The sequence below is a fragment of the Aulonocara sp. 'chitande type north' Nkhata Bay genome, linkage group LG4 (genome assembly GCF_057382095.1).
Source record: "Aulonocara sp. 'chitande type north' Nkhata Bay isolate Kocher_YH1m ecotype deep benthic linkage group LG4, A_spYH_male_GT1.1, whole genome shotgun sequence".
Lineage (NCBI taxonomy): Eukaryota > Metazoa > Chordata > Actinopteri > Cichliformes > Cichlidae > Aulonocara > Aulonocara sp. 'chitande type north' Nkhata Bay.
In genome coordinates, this window is record NC_141347.1 from 12,083,081 (window position 1) to 12,110,803 (window position 27,723).

Consider the following 27,723-nt stretch of genomic DNA (forward strand, 5'->3'; position numbering starts at 1 on the left):
TGACAAGACATGATGATGATGATAAATCTTTATCCCGTTTTGGGAGTATTCGTTTGTTACACAACTGAGATGGTGAATAAGAATATATTAATGATAATGATAATATTATCTGGTAGGTGCCTCTCTGTCAGATATATTGTGATAGCATGTGGCAGTGGAGCTGAATCACTGTTAGAGAAGGTGGTCATCATTTTTGCTGCATACATTGAAGGATCTCAGCTTCAACAGGAAAGAGCCATCGGAAATGGAGACAGCAGAGTCTCCTGTAGAGCTACTATACCGTCACCAAATCAGACAAAGCTCTGCCTAATCTCACAAACTGCAGCCTGGCTATCAGGTAGTCACATGGATTCCTTGTGGACAAGTTTACTGACATTTCCTATAGCTTTTCTTTCAGTAGAAGCGGCTGAATCCATTAAGTCCGATCTGTTCACAGGTAGTGATGTTAGTGATAATACTGGCTTGCACAGTTGTCATCTTTTGCCAGCTTTCCTTTCTTTAATTGCAGCTGAGTTTCTTTTCATCTTGGATTACATATTTTATTTCCTCTTTTTCTCTCCGTGTTATAGTTTGTTCTTCTTTTGAGGATTATGAAAACAGTTTGGTTCTGCCCATGCTGTGGTGTCACTGCCTCTTGGATAACCTTTCAGAGTGCCATTTTCACGTGATTAGCTGGTGTAATTGCTGACGTTAGGTTTAGTTAAGCCGGATTATTTAAAAGTTATCTTGGCTAAACTGATCTCAGTGCCTTAGTCACGTGGTACAAATAGGTGCTATTTAGCTGTTGATAAAAAAAAAGAAATTGAACGATTTAGAGTGAGTGAATCTTAACAACTAGTATGTCTCTGCGAAAATTAATTTTCCTTAACACTGAAAAAGACTAGCAGGGAGGAGCTTACGTACACGGAGGCAGATCCTCCCAGTTCTTTGGAAGGAAGCGGAAATGAGCGTCATAAACCTTATGCTAGTGGCTAGTTTTTTAGGCTTCTAGGACGGGTGTAAGCGACACCACACGTACCTTGCTGGTTGCCTCTAGAGGAAGCAGGGAGTGGATAATTACACGACAGAGTTTTGCTGTTTTTTTTTTATACAGTGACACTATCGAAACGGAATATCTATAGTGGTGAGTTTTCAGTACGCGTTTTGTCAACTCAAAAGTTGTGTACTGTTTTATTTCATGACGCTGTTTTAGTGAAGTTCAGTAACGTTAGCTGGGCTAGCAGTAGCAATAACAGCTTGCGCTATGTTTAAAAAAAAAAAAAAAAAGATGTTTTCTTCCTTTCCACATATGCTAGCGTTAAACTAGCGACTAGGCCTCGGGTGCTAAGAAACACCCCACACTTCTTTCAGACCAGCCACGAGCTTTAAGTGATGTCGATGTCAGATGGTCCGGTGCGGAAGAATTGAGGTTCGGGTTTGATAACCATACTGCATCGCAGTTATTGTTGTCCGACCGTTAGCCGGTATGCTAGCTGTAGCGTTCTAGAACAGTGGGCGCAGTCTGTTGGCTGGAACGGAATCGATTCACTCGAGCGCGACTAAAAGAAAAAAAAAAGAGGTATAAAACCATACTCTGTTGCTCTCCATGCCCTTTTTGAAATGAAGAAAAAATTCCATATAATTTTCACAATAATATGGGCGTGTGAGAAGGTTGTCATGTTTAAGGTTAGCTACAGTCTGCCTTTGGACTTCAAGCTTCCCTTTTTAATACTAAGCCTAATGCCACCTCTGACAGCGACGATGCCTTTTGTTCTTTTGTTTTCGGTAACGCTGACTAGCGATGAGTTGTTTGGCGTTTTGTTATTGTAAAAGACACAAACGAAAGCGAATGTAGTAACGTTTTGGACTTGATGATGCCGGTGACGGCAACTCGTTTTCTCTAGAAAAATATGTCATGTGTCGTTTGTTATTGCCTAATAGTTAAGTTCTCAAAAATAAAAAGGAAATGCAGATTTTCAAAAGAGGAAAAATGATTTCTCATCCGTTTGGTGTTCCTCTGTGGTCATCTGGTGGACTGTCAGGTTTAAAGGCCTTATTAGACGCACGGTTGTATTAGCGAAAGCCCATCAGGGCTGTACGGTAGCATATTAGCAGCAAACTAATTAGATAGCTTAACTTTATCTGTTTAACTAAATAGCCGTAGGTTTAGCCAGCGTATCACTGTCATCTCTACTTAAGTAACCACCGTCTTATCTTTGATCGGGCCAGGTGGTTGGTTGTCTGGAAGGTCTGTTGAAATTGACACTCGATAGAGTGAACTTTGTTCCCTTATCCTCTGATAATTTCTGGTTAGAGCTTTGCCACTGGTCATGAAATTGTGCTGTGTTTTGGAGGCTGTTCAGAAGTCAAATGGGAATAAAGTTGAATCGTATGTCCAGTATGCATTTTTAGTGAAAATTTAAAGACTAAAAATGCAATATAGACTATTTTAATTTTGCTTCGTGGGTTAACATTTGCCTGTTTAGTTATATTTGTTCACGTTGGGGTTTTTTGGTTTGTTTTTTTGCAGGTACCTTTCTGCCACCTTTATGTGAGGTCTCAAACCTAAGGGAACGGGTCATTGACTGGAGGAGAGACGCAGAGAAAGTATTTGATCACAGAAGCCTGGATACATTTTTTAGTTTGTTTTTTTTTCTCTTCAGTCACTGAAACGGCTGCAGATAAGCAGTTTTACAGCAGCTATAAGGACCATGGAGGCCATTGCCAAATACGATTTCAAAGCTACTGCTGATGATGAGCTTAGTTTCAAACGTGGAGATGTCCTCAAGGTCAGTGACAAGTATTTGAGCATTAAATGTTAAGATTTGTCTGTTTTGCTCATAATTATGCAACTCTGTAAGGTGTATTCTTGCCCTAAGGTTTTGTTTTTATCCATTACTGGCACTGTTGAGTAAAAGTGCCAATAAAGCGAAATCTCGGCAGTAGTGGGCTATTATAGAAGGAAACAAAATCTAACACATCAGGTAGTTTGGGATGTAGCTCAATATCCAAAGTTCACCACTATCATGTGATTATATGCTTGGTATTTACATTTGATGGCATAACCTTTATGGTTAAATGTTTCTGCTATTTTTAAAATCATGAATTATTCAATTAAATGCATTTCTATAGCACCAAATCACAGCAACAGTTGCTTTAAGGCACTTTATATTGTAGGGTTAGAGCCCTCTAATGGTAGAGAAAACGCCTACAAAGAGACAATTATTGTAAATGGACATCATCAATGTGACTTTTGAGAAGTCACAATAAGAGATAAAAGCTGTAAAGGTTTCTTTTATGGACTAGTAATATAAACCTGTGGTCAAGTCTTCCTCATCACAGTAAATTGCTTTTGTGGGCAAGGTCTGCTTTGCTTTGTGATATAGGTGGAATGAAATTAGGGGCAATAACATGCAACATGCCAAATTTTGTAGTTTATTATTGGGGGTGGGGGTTGTTTTTGTTTGAGTTTTATTTTTTTTTTTATTTTGTTGTTTTATCATTTAGTTTTACTTTGCAGTCAGCTTTGGCAGACAAGTTGACGGTTCTGTCAGGGGAATGGGTGCCGTTTCCCTGAAAAAGAGATTTGAGCAGAGTCTTGAAAAGACTTCTTATCACAGCAGGAGGGGAGAGGCCTAGAGGGAGAGAGAAAGTCAGATTAGGAAACACTGAGCTAAATATAAATTCTATTAAATTTGCATATGAGACGAGGAATTATTGAACTTTTTCACTAATTTCTACTGCCAGCTGTCTTGTCAAGAAATCTCAAGCTTTTCACCAGATGGATGAGTTCCATCCAAGAAATTAATAGGAAATGGGGTTTTTTCTTTCACTTTACACAATTAAATATTAAATACATGCATTAGTGACTGGGAAAGTCACGTACTTCTGTAAAAAACACTTAGAAAAATCGAACACATATGGCAACATTTTATTTTGGGGTTTTTGTTTTCTTTTCTTCCTTTATCTGTTGTAATTTTCGAACCTTAGATTTTACTTTTCCATTCCTCATAATGCATAAAATATGTTATTTATGTCTTTGAAGAATATAAAATGTCTGACTTTCGTGCCCACTGGGTATGCAGGTTTGAAATTTAAAGAAAACTATTCATGTTCTCATTCATTGTTCCACACTAGTTGATGACCATGGGGTACTATACTGTAAGTGCACTGCGATAAAGGCTACAGAAATAAACGTAATACAGTTTGTCTCAACAGAAAAGGACTGTAAAACGGGGAAAGAAAGTCAGGATGAATGTTGCCCCGAGCAGTGTCCATATTTCATCTGAATCATTTCTTGGCTGCTTTGCCCATAGGACCAATTGTTAATTTTTGTGGAATTGAATGTAAGAATTGGCATGATTTTTGTAGATTCCCCCCCCCCCCCCCCCCCCCCCCCTCAGTTTCTTTCATCCTCTTTTATCCAGTTTTTTTCCTCTTTTGTGACTCACCTCAGTAGTTGTGCATTAGTCTAAGCTTTAAATGTTTCCCCCTCAGGAAACTTGCGATAAAGGGGAACATACTCCTGTCATTCACTGAGTTACCCTCGCGCACACACGGAGGCAAGCTCCACTTTGATGTCTTACTTGCTTTGTTGAGCTTTAGTGAGCCCAGAATCTCAAAATGAGATTGACTACTGAAATGAGATTAATTGGCATTACCTCTGGGAATTTAAGTAATGATTGTATATAATCTTAAGTTATGTGACCTGTGGAGGAGCATGTCACTGAGCACATTTCTTTATTTCAGTGTGGACTGTGCTGAGTAAACTCTTTTGAAAGCGCTTTTTAAATGTTACATGGTTGTTTTGGAATGCTGTCCTCATCAAGATCGTTCCCATTAATTTGCCTAGTTTTCATTTGGAAAATATCTGATGCTTGTGTAACTTGGGCTGCAGTTGCTGCAAGCTCTTTTGTCAAACAAATTTAGCCAAATATACTAGCAGAATTTAGCTTAAGTGTCATGGTGAGCTGACATACTTACTACAGAAATTTGACAGAGCCACAACAGAACTGAGAAAAGAGCCTCAGAGAATCTGCACTGATTGCACTGCTGGAGCTCAACAAGACCTCCCTCTCTTACTGTGTCACAGTGTGAGAGGTGGGTGATCCGGTGCTTCATGTAGTGTTTGAACTTTTTTTTTTTTTTTTTTTCCTTTCAACTGAGAACTGCCTTCTTGTTTACTTGACCTCACCACAGTCATCTCTGTAGCAGGGTTCTGGCTTCTTATGATGGGGGGATTTTTCAGGGTTGGGTTGTCTCATCGCTTTTGTCCTCACCATCTCTGCTGTAGTGTGAAAATAACTTCATCGTGCACTGTACCGCTTACTGAGATTTTTCAGAGTGATGGATGAGCCTCTCAATTGTCCAGGACCTGATGAGAGATTTACCACCTTCACACAGTCCATGTTGCTGCCTTGGCCTGGCCCTTGAAAGTTGGAATTTGAATGCCGCAGTCCTGGATGTTATCCAGTGGCAGGATGTTACCAACTGAGCATTTTAAAGGCTTTGTCTACTCATCCATCTTTATGCTGGTCCCTTGGATTTAGAGTGTCTGCAGCCTGAACTAACCTCTGTCACAAAAAGGTGATTAGGTCGTCATACTGGTCTCTAGCTGTAATACTTTTGGCTTTTCACCCCATCCTCTTCTGTGTGTACCATGTGGGTGTTTTTAGGCAACAGAATTCCAATAGTCAGCTGAACGTTTTCCAAGGCCTCACCTGATAAGGAAGAGGCCTTGTCCTGCCACTGATTAACTCATTGAATTGTAGAGGCCGTCATCTTTGGCTTCTAGGTGTGGAGGCCACACCCCAGTCCATGTTTGGCCGAGTGTCAATTCAGGATATTTGTGTAGCACTCAGCAGGGTCACACTGGACACATTTTTGTGCTTTCACAAGCTTGATGTGGAGCAGCTGTCACACTGGACTGTGCAAATCCGGTTCATCAGCTCCAGCCTTAAAGCCTTGCTCCGGGTCAGTCTAACAGAAGTCTAATGGTAGTGGTCTCAGCTTGTGTCCTCAAATCTTTTTTTGTTGTCTACAATCTCTTTTAGTCCAAGAATCCAGTATTAGATTTAATTTGTCCACTCAAGAGCCTGCTGGACATTAACGATGTAACTATGTGGCTGCCGTTGATAACTGTCAGTTAAGCCTGTACTCGTGATTGAGCTAGTAATTAGTCTTAAAAAAAATTTCTGTTTTTGTTTTATGCAAGTGGCACAATGTTAAACCTGTAAGAGCAGGATGTTGTGCATATTGTCATTGTTTTTTAAGTGTAGGATAGTCCTAAGTCCTTGAAGATCAGCCTTTGCAGTCATAACTGACCAACCAGCCTTATGTCAGTCTGTAAACTATCTACTGTTTTGCATTAGCTACAGTCATTTTAGTGAAATGAAGATGCGCAAGTTGGTCTGTCTCTTTCTGACTACCTCACTCTGTTTGACTCAAGGCTGAGAGTAAAGATCAGTTTGATTACATAAGTTATTTAAACATTAATACCAAATTCCCGTCTTAATTGGTAACATTACGGTAAAAAAAGAAAGAGAGAGAGAAGGTCTAAACTGTTAAACACATTGATTTGCCTGATGCAACACAGCATACTTCATACATATAAAGAGAGCCTTTCTGAGGTGGACTATATTAGTTGGGGCTCCATTGCTTCCATCACCAGTGCTATCTGGCTGCTGATACTAATACTAAACAGCTTTGCTCTAAGGACAAAGGGTCCCACTCATGAGAGAGCAGCCCTGTGTTAAGGCTTTGCTTGTATGTAGCATCCTTAACTTTACACCATTTTCAGTATCACTCGGAGATGGTGGCCTCACGTTGGCGTTTTTAAACAGCGTCTCATCTAAGGAAACATTCTTAACCACAAATGTCAAAATAATCATCTAGTGGTGTATGAGCTCTGGGTGCAGTACCAGATATACTTGGAATAAAAAGCAGTAGTCTTTTACTGAATTGCCTGTTTGACTTAATGTTACTGGTAAATTCTAGTACTAGCTGCTATAACATTAATACACACCTAATATGATGGTGTTGCAGAGATGGTTTGCCTGTATTTTTACATTGTGGCCCTTTGGAAAACGAGTCTCAAAATCAGTTTTTGAATAAAACGACTTTTATCTTTATCAAATCAGCTTCAAAATATTTCCCAGCTTTTGTCCAGGCAGCATTTAGCCCAGTGTTGGGAATTGTTCCACTGGTTTTAAACGCACCTTTGGTGTGCAGGGCTAGTTTCAGTTGGTACAGTGTTTTGGGGTTTTTTTTTTTTTTGTTGTTGTTGTTGTTTTGTTTTGTTTTTTTGGGGGGGGATCCTATTGGTATTAGAATTGCATTTGGATCATAAGATGCTTTGGCCTGAACACCCACCACATGTGCTGACTTTTTAACTCAATTGGCACAATGGCTAATTTTCAAATCAGTATGTCAAATTAAAGTTTTCTAACTAGATGAAAGTTGTGATGAATGATGCCATACTACAGCAAAAAGAAGCTTATTCAGTTTTGTGTGTTGATGCAAATTTATTAGCAATGATTATTTTTCACTAGTGTGGTTTACTGTGGTCAGTCATACTACTTTGTTTTTTAATGCATAAACTGGCTGGCCCCTTGTTAGGCTATTTCTGTTTGCATTCTTGATACTGTTACAGCAACCCATTTAAGAATATCAATCACATTAAAAGGAGTCTTATCTTGCCCACTGTCACAAAGATATTTAGAAGTCATATTCTATTACTGTCAGCCAACTAGCGAGCACTGTGTTTAGCCCATCTGGTTCCCTATTCGGCTTCCGAGTAATTTGCAGCATGGAGTCATACACCAACATTGAGTTGTCTCATTTTTCTAGGTTAGTAAGTTGGGAAATAGAGTGACATAAGACATGGTCTACCCTTCCAGTGTTTCTTCACAGAACATTTGTTTTGCAGTTTCTTTGTTTTTTGTTGTATTTGTTATAAACAGAGTTTTCTTTTAAAGAAGCAACCTAAAATTAAATGCATTTTATAAACTACTGTCTATTAAAATTAAGGCTGTGACTCTTTATTCTTCTTATTTGCTCCTTATCAACAAATGGCAGACGAAGCTGTGACAACAACCTTCCTGTTTTAGCCTTGCAATTCATCGTTACAACTTCTCTTAATCTGACCGTACAGAGAGGTTAGTCGTTTAGACTTAAACCCATGCTTAGGTGTTTTCAGAAATTCATAATTCTCTGGCATGATTTTATGTGTAAAATGGCTCGCGGTACAAGTGTGCTGTGTGTGGGCCCATGACAAATTTGCATAGTGCAGACTAGCTTGGTCTCACAGTGTGATTTCCCATCATGCATAGACAAAAAAGGGGAAGATACCATATCTGGCAGCTTACTGTATTTCCAGCATTTTTGTGTCATTTTTAACTGTGGTTCTTGTCTCAGTTACAGATGTTGGTGTTCTTTACTTTTTCAACACACACACACACACACACACACACACACACACACACACACGATTCTTTTTAGTCAGTTTTCTGTGTCAGAAATTACATCTAGAGGCAAAGCAGCATGCATGAGGAGGCTACAGTCAGATCTGGTCATTGCCCCCAGCACTGCACACTTGTTCTCATTTCTTCTGTAAATAAATAAATAAAGCGTGCCCATCCTCCTAGTTTGCAGAATTGTCTCCCATTAAAATATCCTTGAACTGCAACTGTAAAATATGCTCTGACAACACTTTAAATAACTAAATAAGTTTTAAATCTGTAGGCAAGAGTTCAAGTTATGCTACTCTGTCAGTATCACATTTCGGGCATTAATGAAATTGGATGTCTTGTATCTGCCAACAAAGGAGAGGACTAATATTTTGTTATGCTGAGAAATCAAATACAGAGTGTGCATTCAAAGACTTGTTGACACGTAGAGTTGATGATATATGCTGCAGTTTGAACTTCCTTTTGAAAGAAAGAAACTTTGTGAATACAACGAGTTAGTTTTGGCATTTGTCAGTGAACACTCCTCACCACATTTTCATATATTTCTGCTAGCTACATGAAGGTCTTCTCTAAATATGTTTAAGCTGTTGTTTACTCATAAGTTCTAAATTTTGGGTGTATTTAGATCACAACATTTGGTTTTGACGTAATCTGAATATTAAGGTGGTTTTCTATTCAAAGAACTGTATTATCACCACCCACCCACTTTGTCCTGGTGCCCCAAACCTATTTTAAATCATACTTGGCTCAGTCTGTGGTAAAGTTGTCTAGTCTGGCCTATTAGCATGTCCATGCATCTATATGATTTGTTAATACTAAAACTTAGCTGTTTTCACATCCTGTTTGATGTGTCTTCCAACCCCCAGCAACTTCCTGTGTTTCCACAGCAAACTCCAGCAGCACAGTGTGCATGTATTACACTGTAACACTGAGTTTACAAAGAAAAGTACAGGCGTTGCCCTTTCTGACATAGATAAACCTAGGTGCTCACCATACTCACTGTAGAATTGTTGTCAAATTACTTGCCTGTGCTCTTTTTTTCAAAAACTGCTCTATTAATACCCCTCTGTAACAACCTGTTCTTCTTTTGGGAGTTGCATAATAAAGGAAGATGGAGCGTTTAGCCAGTTACTTGACTGCTTTCTCACAGTCTCTGCTGCTTAATGACACCCTCGTCGCAAGTTGGGGAATTGATTTCCTTTTGTCCTCTTGACCACTAAATGGAGAAAAAAAATATATCAGTGCTATCTTTTAATGCTTGAATATTTTGAAATGATAAGTCTAACTTAAAAAACTGATGAGCTGTTGTAAGATTTCACAGGATCCAAATACTGCTATTTTTATTTTCCTTTCCATCATTGGGTTTAGGTTGGCCACGCTTTACTGTGTATTTCTTGGCCATCTTTGTAAACCAGTGCTGAATTTGACTATGACTAGCTTAAGGGTCAATAAATTCATGCTGTTTTAATAGAAATTTGACTTTTACACTGCCAGAGACTTGTAGGATCTCTGTGTCGTCTCGGAGACTGCATGTATTGAGATCAGATTTGTGCAGGAGCAGGCTATTTTCTGATTAAGTGTTGAATTTCTGTAGAGAATGATTGGATAAATATATTTATTTGCTTCTCTGCCTTTCTGTTCTTTGTTCAATTTCAAATGGTTCTCAATAATGTTATGTCGATTAAGTCAATTTATCATTAATGTTTCTTTAAAGTACAATTTGTAACTGGTGTCTGCAAAGCAAAAATCCCATTAGTGACATCAAAATATAATCTATGCGATGTAAAGTTATTTTATTCAAGGCATTCTAGAGGCTAAGGCTCAACCAATATTAAATTCTACAAGTCATTGGAAGAGCTAGGCGCATTACTGCATTCATGAATGACATAATGTTACAGTCAAAAAGGGTCAGTGGTCAGCTTGAGGGAGTCAACATTAGTTACCACTTTCCTCTTGTGACAGCACACATTTGTTTGGTGCCAATGGATAGCGATAAGGCTGGGGGGGGGTTATATGAGCAAATATTGCCTAAGGTTAGTAATGGAGGAAAGTGTGTTTGAACTAGCCTTTTTCCTGTCCTGTTCCTTTGTCATTGTTCAGAGTCAATACACAACAGCAGGTCTGAACAGTTCACATACAGTTGACCCAGCGAGTGCACACTTTGAGCTGATGGCTGCCCAAATGACCATGGTGTACTTAGTCTCTTATGCCTGCAGCTAACACTTGAGTTGAAATCTGCTCTCTTGTATTGGCACTCTCCTTCCCTCTTCTCTGTGGCCTTGCTTGATAGTAACTTGTTAGTGCAATAAATTGTCTGTGCTAAGAGCCATCTGTAGACCATACGCAGCAGTCACACTTTCACAACTGATATTCAGCCACTTGACAAAGTATTTGGGACTGAGTAGACAACATGTAATGTGGCGACACGTGGCATTTGCTTTGTGATTGACAGCAGAAAGTAGGTTAGTGCAACTTCATTTTTTTTGGGTGGGGGGTGGATCATAAATGTAATACTATATCATTAAATGTAATTAATTGCACAGTAGTACACGGTTTATATGAAGCTGTCAAAAGTGGCTAATTAAAGTAAGTTGTTATAAAACTATTAAAGGGCAGACCTTTAAAGTAAACTGCACTGAAATTAAAATGGTTGATAGTGCAGGTGATGGACACTCATTCCGTTTTGTAGCTGTGAACTAAGTGCCCTTTATAAAGAGATAATAGTGTTGACCATGCTTACTTTAAATAGGTACTTCCTCCTTACACGTCTGCATTTGCTAAAAGAAATGTTCGTATAACCTAAAGATGTGGCCATCATAGACTCACATTAGCTCAGTCATTCAGTAATCAGCAAAGGCAATCTGTGTGGCTCATTAAATCAGTCTTCCAAAGTAGTAATGAAGCCAGCTCAAATCTCTTGACTGATTACTGATGTCACCCTCTCCACAAACGGAAAAGCCTTCATCAATACCCTTATCAGTCTATCCTAACAATACATAATATAATTGATCTTTTTTTCTCTCTGTATGCCCTCAACCATTTCAGTGGCACAGCAGGTGCAGGTTAGATGTTGTCGCAGATATTTCTGAACAACCCTTGGATGCAGCCTTCAGTGAATTCACAGGGTACCACATAAAAAAAGAACGTGTGCACTTTGCAGAAGAAAACATAGCCTCTCTGCTCTGAAAAAGAAATGGCCTCATTTTATGTGATTTGCCCTTGAGGACTTTTCCTAAGCTGATCACAAGGAGTGTGAATCTTCAAAGTGCTCTCTCTCCCTCTCCGTCTCTTTCTTGCTAGCTAGCTATTTTGCTCTCTTGGTCTCTCTTGTCACACTGTTTTGTTTTTTTTTCTCTTGTTTTTCCTCTCTCTGCCTGATCCTGCGCCTTTCCTTTCCTTTTTTTTTTTCCTTCTCACTAGTCATTCCCTCTGAGTGTTAAGTTAGAGCTGTAATTAGGTCTCGCTATTTCTCATCTTCACATCACTCCCTGATGATGCACCATAAAGACACTGACAGCTGTATTTAAACCAAAAAGTTATAATTTATTCTCTTTCTGTCCTCCACCCCCTTTTGGGTGTCCTCAGCTTTTGTTCCCACTGTGCATAGCATAGGAGATGGCCCACAAAAATTGATATGGCCATGGTTAGGGCTGCTCAATTAATCGAATTTTAATCACGATTACGATCTGGGCTTTCAACGATCATTAAAAATGACTGAGCCGATTATTAGCCCCTCCCTCATTTATCCGCGACACCTTAAAGGCCGTCTGTGAAAATATTGTCGGGCATAAACCGGTCCGTGGCGCAAAAAAGGGTGGAGACCGCTGATTAAGAGGACCTGAGGGAAGCTCGGAAAGCTAAGCAGAAGTTATTTGGAGAGTGACTGCCATTGGTTGAAAAGAGAGTTTAAAAAAAAAAAAAAAAAAACTTCAGTGGTGTTGCACACTATTTTATATTATTTTTTTTAAAGTTATTGTTAACCCTTTAAAGCCGGTCAGAGCAGCACGCTCCGTTTTGCGTAACTATTTTTAAATCCCTGTAGAACCTGAACCGTGTAAGCTAGCGCAATAATTTGTTTTGCATATGAAACCGGAGGAGTTGTACTTACATCTTATGCCATCAGCTTGTCCTCGGTCACGGTTTCGTTCCACATATAGCTTTGCAAAAATTGCATAAAAAGCGCTTGCAGGAACAAAAACATAATATTCCAGAAACACGCTTCGCCGTTCCTATCAGCTGTTCGTAACACTTCCCACAGTGAAATGATGCACATGCTGTTTTCTTTGCAAATTTGCATCATAGGATTGTTTTTTGTTTTTCCTGCAGTATATAAAAATTGCTGTATCTCCAAAATAAAACTATGAAGACACTCAAAATAAATTTCCTGTGGTGGGAAACTATTTTTTTGCAACTTTATTGTATTTAAAGTTTTGAGGGATAAACCTCTTAAATTTCTCCAAGTAGAAATATATGTAAACAAAACAAAAGCGATTTTCAATTTTTTTTGTAGTTTATTGCACTTTTTTGCAATTTATGTAATTACTATGGACTTAATGCATACATATTATTAAAATATGGGCTATAACAGTTGTATTGATGTATAGCAACTTGAAATGCTCCCACAAATGGCACTACAACATGTAAAAAAATATATATATATAAGCTCTGGTGGACTTGGTTCTATGGTAGGTCTTAAAGAGTTAAATAAATATCGTCAAATAATCGTGATCTCAATTTCAGTGAAAATAATCGTGATTATCATTTTTGCCATAATCGAGCAGCCCTAGCCATGGTGACCTGTATTCACTGGCACAACAAAAAAGTCACCTTGGACTGCAACTAGCCTAATCTTGTTGCTTCAAGTGCAACAGTTGTTATTAATAGATACAATTGTCTAAACTGTCACGTCTGTTTACTGCACAACAGATCTGTGGTTTTTACGCTCCATCCATTAGAAGGAAGAGTGCACTGAGAATTAAACCTGGTATAAATAGCATCTTGGTGTGAAAGAGCTTTCCTTCTCTACTTTTTATATGTGTATGTATAATAAAATCAGCTTAATCATAACAGGGTCCTTTCTAGTGATTTTAAAAAGATTGACTGTTCTGTATTGTTTTCTCCATTATTGACAGTTATATCCTAGATGCATTATTCCAGAAATGATAAAGATTTTTCTTTTTCTTCATTACCTTTTACACAATGCGTCCATCTTTAACTTTGTTTCTGTTTCTTTCCCAACGAATACTAGTTTGGTACAATGAAAACAATGTTGTTTTCAGTCCATGTAAACTGGTTATTCCCCATGTGCCAGTAAAAGCACTTTGAGAACATATCAGGATTCAGTTTATTTCTGGTTAGATGTGTAATGAGTGTTTGAAAGCACGATTTTTGCCCTGTAATCTTTGCTCCACATTTGGTAGTGACCTAGAGCATTGTTTTAATTAAAATAGTGTTTCAAGCCTTGTTTATTAGAATCTAATGTAATCTGTGTCTTTTTGCATCAGGGGCACACTCATTGCCTTCCTGGCTCTTGCCTGCCCTGCTCTAAGTCTGCTACCTCCCTGCTGGGAGCAAAAGAGGTCAAACTCATTCTGAGCTTCTTTCTCCTCCCCCCCCCCCCCCCTTAACGTCTCTAAATCTGCTGAAGTTTTAATTCTGTCGCTCCATCGGTCTCAAAGTACTGTTATCTCTCTTTTGAAAACAGATGTAGGGTATCTGGTCGGTGATGCATTAGTGTGGAGATTCTAAAGACTATCTCAGGATCCTGTGCACAGTCTTTAATTTGGCACACACACTATCAATCTATTATGCATACCCTAATAATACACTCAAAGGGCTTCTGCTTTTCCTGACCTTTTCAGTTTTGTCTGCACACTTATATCTATAGAGTCTGCCATGTTGGTTTGAAATGAGCTTAGTTTGTTCATGAAACCAATCAATTACCCATTATTAAGATGATGATGATGATATTATTATTAATATTATGTCTTATAAACTTCAGGAAATGATCTTCTTCTTCAAATGGGTTGCTTTAAAAAATAATAATAATAATAATAATAATTAAAAAAAATATGTAGGCTCTTAGCTTTGGTTCACAGAGTCTTCTTACCCGTGACTTACAGTGAATTTGCTTATTAAAACTGTATACTATTCTTGTAACTGCTAATTTTCTGTCGTCTGATTAGATAACCGAGCAATATTTGAAGTATGCCAAGGTTATCCTGTGCCGTGCAGTCAGAAAACAGATGAGTCTCTATCAGGTCCATTAGAACCAATGGCAGATCCATTAGTCTTTGGCCTGTGAGGGTCAGATGAAGCTTTAGCGTGTCTGTGTTTCTGTCTGGGCCCCTCTCTGACCTGCTGCACATTGAGATTAACCCGCAGTCCAAGGTAATCCCTGCTGCTGATTTATTGCAATCCTGTGTGGACTTTGCAGACATGTGCTTTATTTAGCAAATTGTTTTTTTTCTGCAGCAGCTGTGTGTATCCCAGTGTACCTCACTTTCTCGTTTTAACCAGTATTTGGTTATATGACCATTTCCACTCATGCTATCGTAATTGTGGATGTGTCTTCTCTTCTTTCATAAGTACATTTTGTAGCTTAAAGCTTGGGATTTAAGGTAATCTCCATGCAATCGTTACATATACTCCATATCAAATACTGACAGTAATGAACAGATGACTCTATTGTTGTATAGGCCCTCTGATAGACAGTCATAGCAGCTTTTAGTTAACAGTTTTCTCTCTCAATGTAACAACATAACAGAAGAATTTAGTACCTAATTTCTGAAGTTTTCATTAGGGATGTTTGGATTTATCAGTCGGAATTTGCCTATAAGGCGCCTGTTGGCCTATCAGCAAATAAGATGACGTTCACTGATGGCAATGCCTGATGGGTGTGTGTCCCATCGACTTTACTGTCCTTATGTTGTGGCTCGAGTTTAATATTTTTAATTTGTAGTGTTGAATTTGCCCAGATAGTGTGGTGAAGAGGTGAAAGACTTTTAAACATTCAAGTGTAATTTACATGTTATATTTCGTTTTCCATTTTTATGGTTTCTGTCATTTCCCCTTTTGTACATTATGTTTGTTTTTTTTAATCATTGGCAGCTGCAGGGCAGATTATTTTTAAAACATCAGCTCTTTTTAGTTATGCATAAGTGAAGAAATCCTGTTATGTGGCATCATTTTCTGTACATTAGTCTAAATACGCGTCCTCTGTAAAGATGACTGGGCTCTGAAGATAAAGGGCATTGAAACACAGCAAGCCTCATTATGACATGGATTTATTCACTGTATTGTACATTTTATTTTATACACACATGCTAAATTAATAGTTGAGGACTGCCATGACATTTATGCATCTATAGTGTGCACTAAATTTGTGGGTGGAAGTTGTATATTATTTTAGAGTGTGTGATGGAAAGAGCTGGGGGAGGAGGGAGTCTATAGCGGCAGCTGTGGAGGAGATAATCCTCTGCCTGCGTCTCAAATAGAAACTCATACAACTATTGTGGTTCAATCGGATTACAAAGGAAAAAAAATCTTCAGAGAAGGGGAGGGAATGTGTATCATCCACAGAAATGCAATGGCACAATACTTGCTCAGCTTGGACAGGAAAAAAGCACAGTCAGACAGAATGCTGTGGTTGTCTCCTCTATGGTTTCAAAAAAAACTGCCAACCTTGCAAATATTTTATTTCTGCTTTTCCTCGTGGACTGCCATTCTTTCAGTTTTGAAAGCCAACCCAGAAGCATTCAAATGGAAACCACTAATAAATAGTTTTTTGACCATGTTAGTTCCCTCTTTAAACATTCACCATGGTAACTTTGTGGCTGGAGGTCCTATAATTTTAACAAAGTAGAGCACATCTTCAGGTTACGTGAGATGATTTTACTTCCTTGCTTATTAAAAAGTTTAAAAGCTTCTCAGACTGTTTTTCTATGACTCGGGGACATGCTGCTTGAACACTGGAGATAATTTTAATTGTTTTTAAGATTTGAATGCATTTTTAACTGTTACCTGTTAACTATTTTCTCACAGGTATAAGAAAAAACTAAAGCATACAGTATAATGCAGCAACCTCAGTGCTCTGTTATTAACTTTAGTCATGGACTAAGTTTGAGTTCAGGAGGCCTAATGGCATATTGTGGCGTCTAGCAGACAGTCAGTCTCTACAGTGATAGAAAAGAGACATGATTCACAAGTGACAAACTTTAATTCCGGTAAATATATTTGTAACCTACTCTACACTTTACTGTATTTGATTGTGAAGGGGCTCCATTGTTTCTAATGTCTGAATCTAATGTGATCTTGTCACCTAGCTGAAAATGAAATGTAAAATGCCATTTCAAGTTTCATTTTCAGTTGCACATTCAGTCTCCTTTGCTCATATCAATCTACATGCAACAATTAATCGAGCTGAGAACGTTTTTTTCCTTGAGGGGGGTCAGAGTGGAGGGTGACTTGAACAGCACGACTGATGCTGCTTTGGGTTGAAGGGTGCTTCAGCAGAGTGCCTGCTTGCCAACAAGTGGGCTTGAGCCTGGGTCATGAAGATGAATCATTGCCTTTCTTACTTGTTGGCAACTCTTCATCCTACACTAGAGTACAAGAGCACATTTTGTACTCCTACAGTATTTGTTGCTTTAATGTTTGTTTTTAGTAGATGGGAAGAAGACAACTAAGATTTCTTGCCACCTCTACCTCATACGCAGCACTGCTGAAACCACAGGGTGCACACTGTATGCTCATTTCTTGGATGAGTTCTACTTCATCATACATAGATCAGGCAAATCAGTCACTCGCGCCATCACATGTTGCTCATGATTGTGCGCCCAGGGCGCTGTTTCTGTCTCAAAATGATCCACCCTGTGAGTCAACAATTTATGCGACCATGTACAGTATATGGAGTGTGTGTATTACAAAACTGACTTGGCGTTCCCAATATCTCAAAGATATCGTGGGTAATAATCAGTCTTTGCTTTTGACTTTTTCATTAAATCTTCTCTTACTGACGGTGTTTCAGTTGAGCATGGCCTGGCTGTTAGTGATACAGTTAATGGTTTGATTTCTGCATATTAGTCTGCTAGTGTTGCTCTACAAATTTCTGTCAGTTGATCCAATAGTCTGGGCCATGCAGTAACTTGTAATCAATTATTTAGGAAGCATGAATGTGTGCTCCCCAGATCTGCTCCGTTGATTTGACGCCCACCCTCACTTCTTTTCATTGCTATCATAAAGTTTTGTGATTCAGGAAAAACTTTCCCTACCATAAAATGTACTGGGATATTGTTCTCGGATTTAGTCTTACATTTATGATCTGAATTTTTCTGTAGACCTAGGATGACCTGGAAAAACTTGTATTAGAAGCTATAAAATCTCATACAGCCTACCACCAGATTAAACACCTTTTTGTCTTGTCTTGTTATGCTCCACTTGCAGTAACTATTCAGCTTTGTGTTTGCAGAGAACTGAATGATGCCACACAGTATTAGTCTGGGTAGTCTGTCTTTCTAAAGGCTTGTTCTTAAAAGGCCAGTTTTGTGTGCTTGCATCCATCCCAGAGGCTAAGGCCCTTTGACTTGTGTAGCTCTGACAGTGCTACATTCACTAGGGAAAACACAGTCACTCTTTCTTGTACTTCATTGTACTACAGTTCTCCCTGTATCCACTGTTGCACATGCGAATATGGACACATCTACCTTCCCACACTTCATTGCATTTTCTTTTTTCCCCTCACTCTCTAAAGCCGCTCCCTCATTGAGTAATGCTGGTCTTGTGCAGGGTTAGCAGCTGGGGAGTTGAGGGACAGCTGGCATTCTGCAGGCAAATAGACCCACATCACTCACTGGGCCAACAAGACAGCTGTCTGGGGATGGGCAAAGGGTAAATTGTGAATTTAAGTGGAGGGGAGGGGGGCCAGCAAAGTGGGAAAATGTGACTATAATAGAGGGGCACGTTGATGTGTGATGCTGCATTAGGGATGGGGTGCATACTCTAGCTAAAAATATTTTCTCCAAATTATGCAAAGAAAGTCTGATCCAAGATGGTGGGGGGATTTTAGCAGACGTTACTCGCTCAGAACTGAACAGTCCTTCAACTCAGATTTCTGACTGGATGACAGAGTGGAGCTTAATGCCAGTACTGCTTTACTTAAAAGCTTCTTAAAGAATCAAACAAATGACAGCTTGGTTGTGTAACATGTGTGTCACATATTTATTTCATTTCAGGCTTTATACACTGCTGGTGCTGGGCATAAGTCATTCTTGGATAGGATTTGAATCCTTTTTGTGTTGTCATTCACATAAAAGCTATGTGACTGTAAGCTAGAGCTTAGTTTCCTTCAAATCTACATGTCAAGATGCTGCTTGAAAGCATAAACATGTTACCAATGTTATGTAATGCATAATTAACTTTAAGGAGGGATGTAGTGTAATTCTTCAACTTATATATTTGAAGCTAAATTATCAGCGAAGGCTTTTCCACAAGGATATGGAGACCCAACTATTGGGGTCTATTTTACAGGGCATCTGATGCTCAGTATTTTATGCTATTCACAGATCTCTATAATTGTCGGTTTCAGTCAAGTGGTGAGTGGTAAAGAAGGTTTGGTAGGGGAGCATCAAAATTCTTAGCTTTAAAATAAGTTTTCCTCTTTGTGTCAGGGAAACAAAGAATCCCTTTTCAAATTTCTCAGCTCTTCATCCCACAGTTGACCATTTAGCGAGGGCAGAATTATGCAACATGCCAGATAAATATCTGCCACTGATATCTCGGAATGGCATCTTATCTGCTGATATGCCGATCTCAGTCAACATGCTATTATTGGCCAGTACTAATATTTGGCTGCAACACTGAGATTTAAAGTTCTTGAGCATTCCTTATTTACATCTCCCTTCTCTGAGAGTAATTTTTGTTCCTGCCTGCTGTTGTTTAGAATGGCACAGATGTGAGTGCGATGATCTCAGAGTAACACGTTGTGCTGCTGAGAATGGAGTACAAACACAGTTAGGCAACGTAACACAGGGGATCGTTCAGTAGCATTCTATAGCGTGCTCCTCACACACACATCATGGAGACAGATTCTGCCCACAGAAATCAGGGTTACAAACCGAAAAAACTTGTGTTAAAAGCCACACTATCGTTGCGCAATTGTCAACATGCTGTCACAGGTATTTTCTGAAGTAGCTTCTGAAAATTAGGATGTTCTCTGTCTTTGCAGTTAGATTTGTCATCAGTTATGTTCCTAATATTTGTGAAACACCTACAACCCCTCCTCCCTACTCGGCAGGAAACTGTTTCTCATCTGAGCACATTTAAAGCATGTCAGGGCGAGCATGATGCAGTCATTATCTACCATTATACTCCCATCGCACTGAATCGGAGACAAGAAATATATGAAACTTCTGGTAGGCTCTGTAATTGACTAATAATAATAATAATGGATCAAGTGACGTGACATTCATTTAGATTAAGATTTGGGGTTAACATTGGGAAATGCCCAAATACTATTTTTTGGTTGTTGTTGTTGTTTTTTTTTGTTTTGTTTTTTTCCCCTCTTCTCTTGCATGACCTCCCTCACACGCATTCATTTAGAGGCACATTAAATTGTGACACACATGGTTGAACCACAAGCCCAGCACAGCTGCACTGTGGTTCTGTCTTGTCAGACTTGAATGGCCTCACAGCTGTCTTGTGTCTCTCTGATATTACTGGCTTGTTAGTTTCTATAGCTTTAAAGTTTAGGACACATTTATTGTTCTTTTGCCAGCTTAAATCTATGGTTGAAGCTACATTTGATTTAAGCTGCAGGCTGCTTTTGCCTCAGTGTTTTTGTACTTTGCTAATATTTACCAAAAGCTTCTCTAGTATGCAGTACAATCACCACCTTGACATAACAGGAAATTAAACCAGTTGCCGTAAGGCTCAATTTATGTTTGCTTTTCATTTGTTGACATTTTAACTTGAATGACCTCTCTGTTTTGTTTTGGGGTTTCTTTTCTTTTCCAACACCAGGTATTAAATGAAGAGTGTGATCAAAACTGGTACAAGGCAGAGCAGGATGGAAGAGAAGGCTTCATCCCCAAGAATTACATACAGATGAAACCCCATCCGTAAGTATTGTCACTTATGCATCTGTACTCTTTCATAGCAAATCATTAAATTGGACATATTAACTGATTTTTGAAGCGTGAACAGGGGAGCTTTTGTTCAGTGATATGCGCAACCTGAGCAGACTTGACCGAGTGTGAGGGTAAGAGAGAGCCCTTGAGATCACTCCTGGCTTGATCCTCAAGAGGACAATTACCTCTGGACCTGTGCTTAGTGCCAAATTAGCTCTCTCTTTATTAACGTGCTCAAGGCCTCTTACAGTTAATTGAATATTGACCTACTGCAGCATTGCTATCAGATGTGCCTTTCAAAGGAGATCTTATTGATCAGCCTTTTCTTTAGTGTGCGTTTGCCTATCATTTGTACAGATTTAACAACAATACTAAAGTGTTTGCAGAATTTTATTATTGTTATGGGGAATCGATTTTCAGCTGGGCTTCATGCATCATCTGTAGTACTTCAGTCCGTCAACAATACTTATAATTGTATGATGGTTCTCAACAGTGTGGCTTTTTTTTTTCCTGTTTAAAAACATGTTTCCTTATCTGCTTCATAATGAGCATGCTGTGAGCAGATATTGTGCAGGCCCTCTCAGACACAGTTAATCTGCTGCCATCTGAACCTAAAAACTGCTGAATTTGTTCCCCAGTTGCTTTCCTTAAATGGCAACATGACAAGCTTACTAAGTTGTACGTACTTCTCACTTTCAACTCAGCACAAGTCAGATGTTCACTGAGAAAGACAGCCAGGTTGTATATTTACTGTAATGTTTACAGATGGAACTATTCAATACTGTAGTGAAGTAGAAATGGTAGTGACAGCACTGATATCGAGTTTTCTTTGTTTTGAAAATAAAGAGCCAAAGCACCAGGCACTCGCACTCCCCAACAGAACTGCACACACAGCTGTGCTGTACAGCAGTTCGCAGAAGAGCATTTCTGTTTCTCTTACCAGTAGTAATGATGTTTTGTGGGTTATCCGTGCGGTTATGTAATAAGAACACAAATGGTTTCAATAATTCCCTCTCACAGAGGTGAACGTGTTTCTGATGCCAGTACTTCTGTTTTCTTGGCTCCAATATTGCTCTGCTATTACTTTTATCAAATAGGGAAAGGGACTCTGCACAGGTGCACTGTCCTGCCAAGCCTGATACAAAGCAGATTAAGAGTTGGCCATTACATTATTGATCTTCACCGATGTGTAAAGGAGCCAAGATTTCGTCTTTGGGCTGGCTATACTTTTTAATTATTTACACAAGTAAAAAGCCTTCACTTGCTTTGTCTCCCATTTTTCTCTTCCTCTCTCTGCCAGTCTTTATAAATCTCACTCACTGTGATATATTAAGCTGCTTTCACTCACAACAGAAGCACTGCAGCGCTGAACGTTTCTCAGCCTGTCCCACTCAGTCAACCTGGACCCTAAACACACTTAACCCTGCAAGCTTGTTAGTACAGAATCTGTGTAGGGCTAGATAAGCTAGTAGTCTAATAAATTTGCATAGAACACAGTAGTGGGCAGTAAGTGCTGTACCCAGCTTCTCTAACCAAACATTATTTTCACTAGTAAACAGATTTAACGATTGGTAAATGGTAAACAGATTTGCTATATTTTAGAAATGACTACTGAAAATAATTATCCCAGCATTGTCCTGTGTTCAAGTGTGTAAAAAGAAAAAAAGAGTGCACTTTAAAATCTAATAAACACATCTCAAAACCTCAGATTGAGTCACTCATTTCTAAGCCAATGTGAGAGTTGAGGTCAAGCTGTGTTTTCATTGCTCTTCATGTGTGGTTTTTAGAAAGATTACGAAAGTCTACGAGACCCTTTTATCATTAACAGAACCTATTTAATTTTAATATGGAGATCACTTTCCTTTCTTGAAGATAGGACTGACAAGTGCTCGTAACATTCCCCTTACTTCAGTTGTGTATTCGTAAAACACCGCTTTTGGCTTGGTAGATGCAAAAGTCAAGTGAGGTTGCGCAATATTACTGTAAAAGGTTATCAGATAAGGTTTTAAAAGGGACCTACAATACAGATTTATAAATAACTTTCTATAAATAACTGTGTGTTAAACCTAAGCTTGCAGAAACATGTTTTTTAGTCATTTCTTAAAAGGAAAGACTTGTGTAGCCAAATTCCACAGACTGGGTTCAAAGTGACTCAGTAGGATGTTGTTTATGGTAAAAACAAAGTAAAAGTTGCTTTTTTTGTTATGTGTTTGTTTTCTATGGATGTAGTCTCAGTCATATGTTGTTCCTTGTATAACTGGGCTCGAAGCCTGCCACCTTTGGGAGAGCTTGGTGTTTTGTATCATCGGTCATGTGACACTGAGTCCTCTCTGCTCTCCAGGTGGTTCTTTGGGAAGATTCCCCGTGCCAAAGCAGAGGAGATGCTAAACAAACAGAGGCATGATGGCGCTTTCCTCATCAGAGAGAGCGAGAGTGCACCGGGGGATTTCTCTCTGTCTGTGAAGTGAGTATCACATAGAAACAACTAGTATCACACTTGGTTATCTATAAATACAGTTTACTATTATCATTATATCAGCACATGGTTTCCTGACATTTGATCAGGTTCCTAAGTTTCCATATTTGGCATGTTTGAGTCATCAACAAAGCCACTTCCTTATTCTGGTGAAGTCTCAGTGATGCCCTCCAGTGGCCAGTGTTTGCCATGTTGGACCGGAGCCTTCAGTGTTCTTAACTTTACAGCCGACACACACACACATTTCCTCTTGTCTGTCTTTGTTCATTCTGTCCTTCTGGAAAGAACAGTAGGCGACATGTAAAGTTTGATGCCAAGATATGGATCTTAATTACTGTCTGAACTGTTCTGATTCCAGTTAGTTGCTTTGGAACAAATGCCAATCTGTTACCAGCATGTTGATTCATTTGACTAATACTTACAAGGCTGTCAGACATCCCTATTTGATAAGTGGTGGTTTGTATGTGTAATTTGCACTGCCTTCAGGGCATCTAGGTACTTCTGTCAGAAGTTGTCGCTTACTGTCCCCTCTGTGACCTTCTCTAGGTTTGGAAATGATGTCCAGCACTTCAAGGTTCTTCGTGACGGAGCTGGGAAGTATTTCCTATGGGTGGTGAAGTTTAACTCCCTCAATGACTTGGTGGAATACCACCGCTTGAACTCAGTCTCCCGCAATCAGCAGATCTTTCTTCGAGATATAGAGCAGGTCCCCCAGGTAAGACATGACACGCACATAGCGAAATGAGCTGTGGGTTGGAAGTCTTTTTCTTCTCTTCCCCACCCCACCCCCCAAAAAAAAGAAAACGCTAAAAAAAACACGCGGTGCAGTGTCTTTGACAGACTACTGTACGTAGATTTTTCTAGACACAGACATGCGTTTAGCATCTTAGTATTCGGATTTAAAAGGACCGCACATGAGGGCAGAACCATTAAGACCAATATGTAGTTGTGCACTTTTCATTTTCACTTGCACATCATGCAGTGCACATGTGTGAGTGGAGGTAGTTGCTTTGATTTCTGACTGTTTAAAGGTATATGAGTAAAACTGAAATGTTATGTTGAAGCAGAATGGAAAACTGTCCCTCAAATTTGTATGTGCGTATTCTGAGGACATGTTTTTGCTTAGATCATTTGCATTAATATTTTGGAGATGAGTAATGCAGATGCACGATTTGCCTGATCACACTGTGTTATGTTGGTCTTTCACTGGAGAATATGTACAAACACAGCTGTCAGTGTTGTGGCAGAAGGTTGATTAAAAATGTCCACAGGTGACCTGCTGTCCTGGATTCCAAATTGGTTATGAACAAGGTTTAGAAAAGAGCAGCTGATTATTTGAGAATTGCAGTTGCATTTTCAGCTAGAGGAGATTATACTCTTCTGAAGCTATTAAAGAACTCTTGGCTAATGTGTCAGTATAAAAACCATAGATGGCAGCCAGACGTCAGATGAAAATCTAGCAACTATTTCTGTAACACGTGATCTCTTCTCTGACAACCCTGCATGTTAACGTGCAGCTGTGTTTGGACGCTCGGATTGAATCTTGATGTCACCTTGAACTAGCAGTAGTGGTTTTGTAGTGGTGTTGGATGCGGTAAAGCTGCAGACTGAGGGACATGTTGCAGGGTTAGTTGCACAGAGGATGAAGAGGAAACATGAGTCAAACTTAAAAAGATGAGAAGAAGTTGCAGGTAAACCAGAGGAAGAGAGAGACTGACAGAGAGTCAAGTGTATCTGTGGGTGTCAGAGGCAGGTAGTGGGAGAGGACATAGTGAGGTAGCAAGTGTGTGTGAGCAAAAGCTGCAGACTGCAGAGGTTTCATAAAGATCACAAAGCAGAAAATGAAATGAAGGAAACTGCCGATTTTTGAAGCTTCACAGAATTGATTTAATTCGTTGTAGTCATGGATATTGTCTGTTATTGTGGCGTTAGGCTGTAGGGTGCTCAGAACATGAATTTTGTCTCGTTTACAGTTGAGTCGGTGTGGATTCCAGTGTTTTTCTTTAGTTTCATTGCATCCCCGTTGCTGCAGTTTTGCTAACCATCATCTTTCGATCCCGCAGAATCCCACATATGTGCAGGCGCTCTTCGACTTTGACCCCCAGGAGGAAGGCGAGTTGGGTTTCCGACGCGGCGACTTCATTCAAGTCCTGGACAACTCTGACCCCAACTGGTGGAAAGGAGGCTGCCACGGCCAAACGGGCATGTTCCCTCGCAACTACGTCACGCCTGTCAGTCAGAACATGTAAACAGTCAGACCATGTAAACAACAACAACCACCACAACAGCAACCATCACCACCACCACCATCATCATCGTTTTTGATCTCATCTGAACCCCACCCTTCCCAAACCCAACCCCCTTCCCACCTCTCTCTCGGCCATCCCACGATAATGGGAGCAAAGAGAACGCAAACAACTGAAAGACAGAGAATAAAAATGACAGGAGCAACGCTGTCGTGGGCGACGCTGTGTGGGTGACAGCTGAGCAAAAAAATCAACTTTTATATGTGCTGAGAATGTTCACAGTGAACGCCTCAGCGAGGACCGAACTGTCTTTGAGGGAAATCTAGATGCAGCATACATTAGCGTCCTGCTTCAACCGTGAAGATAACCAAATGATTCAACCGCTCCCACAGCTGCTTCTGTCTCCTCCTTAACTTCCTAACAGTCTGCCTTTCTTTTGTTCTGCTTTCTTTGCCACTTTTTGTTTTAATCAACTGAACGAAGAGCCTACTGATGAATCCTAACTCTGTTTTAAAGAAAAGAAAATACATAAAAATATATAAAATTAAAAAAAAAAAAGAAGAAGAAACTGTTTTAGAAATGTACAAAAAGAAGAGGAAAAGATGATTGCATCAACAATACATAAAGTCTCCATGTTTAAGATCATTGGCAGAGAATTGTACATCAGCCTCAGGCTGCATAAATAAATCAATTATAGAGAGAAGTCATTTTTTTAAGAATATATATTATATATTTGTATGTGTTTGTCTGTTTTACCTCTCATCACAAATTGTTTTGGGGTTTTTTCCATTTGTAAATTATGTTCAATCTTCTGTCAGTCTGAATAAGACCTAGTAGCTCTAGAATGTGATGAATTGTCAATTTTGTTTCGTTTTTTTTAACCTTTACATTATCTGAGGGCTCTCAGATAAAACCACATGACATTTAAAGGGTCACAAGTTCCATTTGAAAAATGTTTTTGTCTGTAACGCAGAGAAAGTAAAGTCGATTCTCTGAAGAAGTCCTGTCAGGAAGCTAATGTTGACCAGCATAGCAGAGCCATGAATGCTGCAAGAGCTGTCACACAGAGCCCTGTACATAAAGGTCAGCAACCTTTCCGAAAGCCAATATATTTATTGCAGCCATTTTTCTTTTTTACCAGGGCAGTGAATGTAGCTGACCGAGTCTATAGACACAAACATGAGGGAAGCTAGGTCGGAGAACTGAATTTCACAACCACGCAAGGGATTTTAAGACTTGTAGAGAGGGGGAAAAAAACAGCAAAAATAAAAAGAAATTAGTGTTTATTTGTGAAGAGACTGGTGAATGAGGATATGTGGAGGCAGTTAACACATTCAAACACATTCATTTCATGCATGCATATGCAGACACTCTCCTCCTTGTAATACATGCACGTAGCGTAGAGGCTGAGTTCGGATAATCACGTTGTGTAATAATCACCAGTGTAGATCTGCAGCTGGCACAGATCAGCAGTTCAGAAACCTGAGATTGTCTTTTCTGCTTCAATTTGAGAGATCATCTGTAAACGATGTAAAAGATTTTGTTTTGGTCTTTTGTTTGTTTTCTTCGTTCAAAGTTGTGCTGCAGTAAGCACGGTGTTGTCATTTTAATTTCATGTCTGGTCCTGTGTGCGTGTGTGCGTGCATGTTTACTGTGTTTGTATAACTGGTTTCTGTTTTCTTGTTCTCTGGATAGTGCCTTTCTCTCTGGTGTTTCAGTGTCTCCGACCTGCTATTTTGAGCCCCCAACCCCCTCCTGCCCCACCCTCTCTTTTTGGGGCCTGCCAGTCCTGCAGCGAGACAGTGTACATAATCCAAGATGTCCCATTCAGCAACACCCTTCCTCCACCTTCCTCCCGCATCAACCCACCTTCACCTTTCCCCTCACAAACATGGAACTCTTCTTATTTAAGTGTCTCTGCTTGTCTTACCTAATCATGTTGTTTTGGTTTTTGCCTTTTTTTTTTTTTTTTCTTTTTTTTTTCCTTTTTCAATTTGCATTTTTTTGTTTTTTGTTTTTGTTTTCAATTAATAAAATGCAATTATTAAAAAATGCAAAATTTTTGTAGTGTGTTCTTCTGTATTTGAAATTCCACAGGAACACAAGTTGTTGTTGTTGTTGCCTCAGAAATTCACTCAAGTATAGAAGTCTGGACAAGAGCAATGACCACTTCCAATCCAATCCAATTTTATTTATAAAGCACTTTAAAATACCCAGCACAGGAACAAAGTGCTGTACAGAAAATAAGTTAAAACAATAGAATAACAAAAAACAGCAAATTAAATAAATAAAACACATAAGACATAAAATTAAAACAGCCCTATGTTAAAGCAAAAACAAGATAAAACAGCATCGAATCACCTAAAAACAACTAAAATAAAAATAAAAAACCAACATCTCACGTGGTGTCAAAGGCCAAGGTAAAGAGG

The 27,723-nt window shown here is 39.2% G+C and overlaps 1 protein-coding gene across 2 annotated transcripts; it reads left to right on the forward strand.

Annotated features, from left to right (window-relative positions):
• The first annotated feature begins 954 nt into the window (after positions 1 to 954).
• grb2b (growth factor receptor-bound protein 2b) lies at positions 955 to 27,353 on the forward strand. 2 transcript variants are annotated; one of them, XM_086288444.1, is made up of 6 exons: positions 955 to 1,123; positions 2,643 to 2,768; positions 20,466 to 20,563; positions 22,914 to 23,036; positions 23,595 to 23,763; positions 25,112 to 27,353. In XM_086288444.1, exons 2-6 carry the CDS (start codon positions 2,691 to 2,693, stop codon positions 25,295 to 25,297), a joined length of 654 nt encoding a protein of 217 aa, XP_086144570.1. In that variant the 5' UTR covers positions 955 to 1,123; positions 2,643 to 2,690; the 3' UTR covers positions 25,298 to 27,353. The 2 variants fall into 2 exon arrangements, with proteins under 2 accessions (XP_086144570.1, XP_086144569.1); XM_086288443.1 differs by having other exon boundaries at positions 956 to 1,123; positions 2,510 to 2,768.
• Positions 27,354 to 27,723: the final 370 nt, after the last annotated feature.